Genomic DNA, 7,376 nt, shown 5'->3' with positions numbered 1-7,376 from the left:
TTGGGGCCCCCTTGGGCGGCGGCGGCGGGGCAGTGGCTGCCACCAGGCCCTTCATCTTAAGATCGGTCAGGACGTAAATATGCTGGTTCCAGTTTGATAATATTTGCAGAGCAGGGTGGCTGCAGGCCTGACAGTGACTCTTCCCTGCGTGATCACCCGTGCTGCAGTGTCACACGGGGCTGGAAGGGATCCTGGGGCACCAAGCTCTGCTTCCTGTTGTCCTGGGTAACTGTCTGTATCAGAAACTAGAGGAGAAGGCGCAGGGAAGCGCGCTGCAGAGCTGCTTCCGCGGTGCTACTGGGGTGGAGGGTGCAAGGACAGGACTGGGAAGCGCCTCTGCGTGTTTCACTCCTCAGGATTACTGTCGTGTTTTCGTGTGTGCCAAAAAAATTCAATCTGATTGAAACTGTATCAAACGAAATCAACATCCTTCAAGAAATGAACGAGAAAGAAACGAACCAGATTTTTAACCTCGTGCTGTGAATCTTAATTCCCCGTGATTTGTGTCATCTGCTTATGGATGTCTCCTTTCGCAACAGGATTTACCAAGAAGGCTCGGAGGCCAGTGCCGCCGTAGTGGCCGTCGAAACCCACACCATCCACAAGCTAGAAGAAGGGATCGGTGAGTTCCCGCTTGGCATGGGCAGAATCCCCTCCTCTGCAGGGCTGGTTGGCGCTGGGCTGGTGTCTCCAGTCCGCTGGGCTTCCTTCTGGCTCTGCCCCTGCAGATGCTGTGTCCCAGGCATGGATGTGGGTGCAGGGTCTGGGCGTACTCTGGAATAAGAGTCTGCTGTTATTTCTTGGTCTCAAAGTCCTGGAACTGAGAGCCTGGTTCTCCTGCAGTGAATGGTAAGGGCTCCCATGGGGTCCAGGGGAGCCAAGGTTTCTCCTTAGTCACTACCAGGCAGGAATGGTTGTAAGGATGGCGGCTGCGCTGGCTGAGGTGCGAGTCTCTGCTTGCTGGTTCTTTGCTGAACGAGCAGCCTGGGCTGGATGTTTGGGAGAACCGAGCGGGTTGGCTCCTGAGCACTCCCTGCTATCCTGAAGAGTATGTGGGAAAAGGCTCCTGTCGTGAGGTGCTGTCACTAGATCCTGATAAGCATTCTGCTTCCCGTGTGGGTGTGGGTCTTTTGGCAGTATTAGCAGGGACTCTGTGTGTGAAGAGAATATATTATCAGTAAATATCTGATATCGCTGCTAAGGAGATAGCAGAGCACCAAGAAATCTGAGAGATATCTGTGCTTCAAATGTTAAAAGCATTTTGTTTTCAGAAAGATGGTTCTCACTGACATCTCTCCTCCTTGCAGATGTGGTGGATTTCCAATCCCGTGTTCTCCTGATAGATGAGCTTCACCTTGAGTGTTGCTATATTAGAAAGCAGATGCCGGTTGCTGTTAGAATTAGTAGTTGGAGAAGCCTAAGAAAGGCTGATCCCAAACTGGGAGTGGCCTTTTTTTTTTGTTTCCTGAGTCTAGGTCTCACAACATGTGAGCTTTAGGCTCCCGCCTTGTGGGATTTGAACTTCTTGGGTGGAAAGTGTCATTTTTACCCCTTCCTCCCTCAGACCCCAGCACCATTGAGACAAACGAGGAAATCGAGATCGCCTATCCCATCACCTGTGGGGAGAGCAAAGCCATCCTGCTCTGGAAGAAGTTTGTCTGTCCCGGAATTAATGTCAAGTGTGTCAAGGTAAGGGAGTTTTCTCAGCGGGTTCCTTCTCTGCTCTAAAGGTCTGGTGCTTGGCCTACACATTTTGCATTTCATCTGAGCCTTATCCTGGAGCCGAGGGACTTTGCCGTTGCAGCAGGCTGGATTGTTAGTGCTAAAGTTGTTTTTAGCATGGGGAGGAGCAGGGGAAGAGTGGGTTAAGGAGTGAAGACCTATCACCCACCTTATATTTCAGTGCTGCTCTTGATGACTGATTAAAGCAGAGTCATATTTGGCACTTTACGAGGGCCTTGGAGCTGTAGGCAGGCAGGGGATGCGCACTGAGATCTGCCAGAGCTTTTCTTCCTTGTCTTTCCCTTGGTGCCCTGATGCTCCACCCCTGTCACTTCCTCGTGGAGCTGGTTGCACGGAGAAGAGTAATCTCACTGTTATGTTTTTCCACTTGAGAGTGTGCTAACCTAACAGCCGACGCGCTGAGGCTGTCCCCGTGCGCTGCTGCGGCACGAGGGCTCAGTTGCTGCCCCTCTGCAGGAACTATCTTAGTCACCAGAGCAGGACAGAACAGATGCCCAAGTGAATACCTGTGTCAGCGAGATGTTGCTTGTCTGTTTGATGTAACAGGAGTCTCCTGTAATGATCTCCGAGATGACTGTACGTGTTCACAGAAGGAGCTAATTTGGTTCATGCTTTGTAGGAAAGCCCTCAGGGCTGTTCCTGGCTAGAGCTGTGGGGTTCCAATGCCAGGTCATCCCTTCAAATGTATCCGTTCTGGAGTTATAAGCATCGCTGTGCCGAGGGGATCAAACCTGGTAGGGGTTAGAGAAGCAGCTTGTCTTTGTGTTGAAGTCAGGGCTTAGATGAGCTGTGGACTGGCGTGGTTGGTGATGTTTGCTGAGCCTTTGTTTATCTCCTTGTCAGTTCAATGACCAGCTGATCAGCCCAAAGCATTTTGTTCACCTGGCTGGGAAGTCTACCCTAAAGGACTGGAAGAGAGCCATTCGCCTCGGAGGAATCATGCTGAGGTATTTGACTTGCTCTGTCCAGCTTCAGGGCTTCATCACTGCAGCTGCAGGATCCTGAGCAGGCGTTTTGTCAGCTCTGCAGTCCCCGGGAGTTCTCTTGGAAGCTCGAGTTACCTGGCCAGCAGCCTGCAGAGATCCTGGCCCCCTGGCCTGAGGGCAGGATTCCTCATCCTGTACAGAAGTGGCCTCGCCTGGGGGACCTGGTACTTGGTGGGGGTGAAATGGGACTGGAGCCCTGGATGTGAAGCTGGGGGGTGGCTTGTATTTGTTGTTTGAAAGCCCTGAAGGAGACGTTTTTGTGTGCAGAGTGGCACTGGATCTCCCTTTCTTTGTCCTCCCCAAGGCCATAGCATTCCTGTGTGGAACACTTCCTTTTATCTCCAGGCTGAGATGTGAGCTGAGCCTGGTTCTCTCCCCACTCTCTGCACAGGAAGATGATGGACTCGGGGCAAATTGACTTCTACCAGCACGACAAAGTTTGCACCAACACGTGTCGAAGCACCAAGTTTGATCTCCTGATCAGCAGCGCCAGAGCACCTGTGCCGGGGCAGCAGAGTGTGGTGCAGACTCCTACATCAGCTGATGGTAGGAAACCAGTTAGTGATGCCACTGGAGTTTTCCTCTAACACTCCTCTCCCTCCCTGGGCTAATCAAATCAGGTTGACCTCCCTGAAAGACACTTGACACCTTCTCAGGGGAGTCCCACCATTCAGGAAGCTGCTCTGGTTTCTAGGAAGGAAAATGCTTCTTGTGTCCACTCAGAAGTCTTGGAGCATCTGTCAGGGAACTCTGCTCTGCAGTAATGGGAGGCCTGGAAGGCAGCTGGTGTTAAGCGGTGGCTAGAGACAGCCTTGGGAGCCAGGGCAGCCTCACCTTGAAGGGATTCTGGGGCTACCATGTGAGCAAACACCTGAGAGTGCAGTGTTTTCTCATGTCTTTCCTATTTGAGGGTCTATTAGAAAGACACAAGACAGGCTGGTGCTCAGGAGTGAATCCAGGGGGTGCTGGTGTCCTCCAGAGCAGCCTGCTCTGCGTCACCTGGACATCCATGAACAGGGTGTGACGGCTGGACATGATTTCATTGTCATTCCAACTGCAAATTCCCAGTGAATCCTGTGCTTCAGAACAGAAAGTGATCTCTTTGCTGAGGTTAAGGGAGGAGCCTATTCCGAACTGTACTGCATGGTTCGGCTGTGCAGGTTACATTTCTCTTAAGGCCAGGGCCTTCTCTTAAGGTGGGTGCGATGACAGACTTGTCCATAGGCGGAGGAGAATCTCCTGGAAAGCACATGGCAAAACCCTACAGTGGCTGCAGATTGGTTTAGTCCCAAGAAATTTAGGATCGAGTCAGATCTGTTTCCCTTCTCTAAACGAGCTTGGACCCTGACCCTGGCATTTCTTGAGAGATTAGAGGATCTCTAGGGTGCAGATCTCCCTGTTGATGATGCAAGGGCAGAAGGGTGGCTCTGCTGGGACTTATTTGTTCTCTTCTTTATTCCGATCCCTTTCTGCTCCTTTTATGCCAGGACTTCAGTTTGCTTTTCGGCGGGCACGTGGTTTTCCTTCCAGAAGCCCCAGAGCCTTTCACAATCACAGTTCCAACGAGAAGCAGCAATATTTGTTTGCTTTTTGCTCATTTGGTTGAAAGAAGCCAGGCACAAACAACCTGACCGCGAGAGTGGAAAAAAGAGCCTGGGAGGGGTGAGGAGGGGAGGTGGAAAGCAAAGCAGAGATTCAGGGCTGGCACTCCGGGTGCCGCAGAGAGAGCTGACGTTGCCTCTCTGGCAGGGAGCATCACCCAGATCGCGCTGTCGGAGGAGAGCATGGAGGAGGGGATTGAGTGGAACTCAGCTCTGACAGCTGCCGTCACCATGGCCACTGAGGAAGGCATGAAAAAGGACACGGATGAGATCTCCGGTAAGCTCAGGCTTCTTGCTGGGTGTTTTCTTCCCTGCTTGTTGAGTGTTTTCTTTTTGTCTCTGCACCTGTTACATTCTGGAGAATTAAATCCCAAAATTAAGGAGAGTTTAGGCGGTGACAGAGCTGTCTCCCAGCCCATTGGCTCTCCCAGCTCCTCACCGCTGCGGGCACAGGGGGACTCCAGCGCTGGACCTGTGGCTGGTGGATGATCCCCCAGATCAGTTGCTACTAGTTACAACACAGGAATTTGGTTTGGGGTTTTTTTGGGTCATTCCAAGGATGTAAATGTCTGCCAGCCTGGAGCTAAACTGAAACCACCAATGAGTGGTGTCTGTAGTAGCCCGTGTTAGTACCTCCTCAGCTCTCTCGGCTGCGTCTCCCTGGCCATGGTGCCTTGCATTCCCTCTTAGGATCAGCACAGAAGCTTAGGCACAATTTTCCTCTAACAAAGATTTTAAGCTCTGCGCCTTGAGAAGTTGTGAAATGTTGCCTTGGCGCTGCCTGAAAACGCGTTACTGATTCACAGCCTGGATCAGTTTTGCTTCTTGCAGGTTTTTTTTCACACGCCTTATCCACCCCAATGGCCAAATTAGAAGTCATCTTGCAAAGATGCTCTTGACTGACAGATTTTGGGTAGCCTTGTGGGGAAAATGCCAAATGCTTGTACGTTTTGACTTCTTTTTTCCCCTCTCATTGTGCCAGAGGACACGCTGATGTTCTGGAAAGGAATAGCTGATGTGGGGCTGATGGAAGAAGTTGTGTGCAACATCCAGAAGGAGATAGAAGAAGTCCTAAGAGGTGTCCAGCAGAGGTTGGGTCAATCTCCCTTCCAGATGACAGGTAGGTTGGGAGCCACAGCCTCTGGCTCTGCGGTGGGGAGGGATGCTCAAAAGGGCAGCTGTAGGCAAAAATTAGAATAAAAAAACGAGTGTCAAGGGTCCATCTCCAGCATTTCAAGCTGTCGAGTCGGGATGGCTCATTAGCGGAGCTGTGGGAGCTCAGTCTGGAGGTGGCCTCGGCCTGCCCGTGTGTGAAGTGCGTTTGCTTCAAGGCACAAGGACACAACAAGCCACCCTGTTCCCTCAGCCAAAAATGACCCGAGCAGCTTGCTGGGACCATCAGGCAGCTGTCCTCAGCTCCTGGCCCTCCTGAAAGCCTCTTGGACCAGAGTTATTTGAATGCTTTTCCCCATGACAGCGCAGGCTTAAACAGGTCCTGCCCCCTCACTTCTCGTTCTGTCTTCCCTTGTGCCAGAAAACCTGTTTTTGGGGCTGGACCAGATGAGGGAACCAATCTGGGTTAAAAATAACTCCTCTCCCCTCTTCCGGGTTATTTTTAACTTGGATCAGTTCCCTAATCCAGATCAGCAGATGCCCCTGTGAGCACAGGGTTTGAGAGCACCTCTTGCTGATGCTCTTGCCGGGAGAATATCCGTGTAGCCGCAAACTTCGTTTTACCCAGGATATTATGGGTTTTTTTAATTTTCAAATTTAGCTTGGGGCCGGCGGATCTTTGTGTCTCGTAGGTGGCAGCTTTTGGAAGCTGTGAGTGATTGAAGTCGGTGGATTATAATAGAAATTTTGCACAGCTTTCAGTGGAGCTGGCGTGTTAATGACACTGTCAGCAGCATGGGGTGATGATTTGTAGGTGGAGAGCTCATTTGTATCTCTGTGATTGCGAATCATGCTTTCATTTGCTGCAATTTTGAGCTGCTTGGGAGACACATCTCTGTTTCATTTTCTTTATCATGTGAATGGGACTATTTAGTCCTTGGATGTCAGAAGGATGCAGGAGCTGGGTCTGCCCTTGCCAGCCAGCCCTTGTGAAAGAACAGAGACAGTTTTATAAAAAGCAGCAGAAGATTTTATGGTGTCATCCAAGCATCTCTTGACCTGAGTCCCACACGTGGGACTAGGCAGCCATCCCCGTGCACTTCCCTTGCAGATGCTGCAGTCTTGAACAACGTCGCCCACACGTTTGGCCTCATGGACACGGTCAAAAAGGTTCTGGACAACAGGAAAAACCAAACAGAGCAAGGGGAGGAACAGTTTCTTTACACGTTGGCAGGTACAGTCAGCAGCTAGTAAGGGTCGTCCTGCTGCTGCTCTCGAGACCTGACGTGACTTTCCTGTGGCGTAGCCCCCGATGAACCAGCTTTGGGTTATTGTTCAGCAAGTGCTGTCCCAAAGAAAATGCATCCCCATCCTTGCATGGAATTTCCCCTCTCCTCAGCCTCGAAGTGAGCAGTTGCTTGGGGCAGCTGACAGCCTGTCCCCTTTCCTGCAGCCGAGGTGTGAGGTCGATCCCGTTGGCATTAGGAAAGAGGCCCTGCTAGCCAGAGCAGTGCTGCAGTCATCAGAGCTGCAGACAGTGCCGGCCTGTGCCTCAGCTAATCAGCTGCTCCATGTCCAGGGGGCTGAGCTGCCTGCTTGTCCTGATGTGGAGCTATCGGGTGTCTGGCGCGGCTTCCCCTGAGCTGAAGCCAATAACCTGACCCGGATTCCCCGGAGCCGCTTGCTCCTCGCCATGTCCTGTAGGACCTGGTCTTATCTGGGATGTCCTAGTCCCCTACTGCCCTGGATGAATGAGACAACTGTGCTACTTCTGACGTCTCATGTTCACACAGACAAGGGCTGAGGGAGATGTTCTGCTCCCTGTCCCCAGTACAGGTGCTGGGCTCCTCGGGACGGGACCCAGCCCACCTCAGGAAGCAGTTCCTACTGTCTGGTGGGGCTTGTCCACTCTCTCTTAGAGGTGGGGCTAGCT

At 51.9% G+C, this 7,376-nt stretch overlaps 1 protein-coding gene across 1 annotated transcript in view; it reads left to right on the top strand.

Annotated features, from left to right (window-relative positions):
• Positions 1-539: 539 nt before the first annotated feature.
• Positions 540-7,376, top strand: part of GMEB1 (glucocorticoid modulatory element binding protein 1) — a gene marked incomplete at both ends in the record, with an annotated part of 7,183 nt that continues 346 nt past the window's right edge. Inside the window, 7 exons of the mRNA XM_009873643.1 lie at positions 540-622; positions 1,565-1,689; positions 2,587-2,690; positions 3,121-3,275; positions 4,479-4,607; positions 5,313-5,450; positions 6,555-6,677. Coding sequence (XP_009871945.1) covers positions 540-622; positions 1,565-1,689; positions 2,587-2,690; positions 3,121-3,275; positions 4,479-4,607; positions 5,313-5,450; positions 6,555-6,677 — 857 coding nt within the window. The remainder of the gene's footprint in view (positions 623-1,564; positions 1,690-2,586; positions 2,691-3,120; positions 3,276-4,478; positions 4,608-5,312; positions 5,451-6,554; positions 6,678-7,376) is intronic.

The sequence above is a fragment of the Apaloderma vittatum genome, unplaced genomic scaffold (genome assembly GCF_000703405.1).
Source record: "Apaloderma vittatum isolate BGI_N311 unplaced genomic scaffold, ASM70340v1 scaffold37967, whole genome shotgun sequence".
Lineage (NCBI taxonomy): Eukaryota > Metazoa > Chordata > Aves > Trogoniformes > Trogonidae > Apaloderma > Apaloderma vittatum.
Note: the sequence above shows the minus strand (reverse complement) of the source record. Positions and strands in the feature narration are given on the sequence as shown.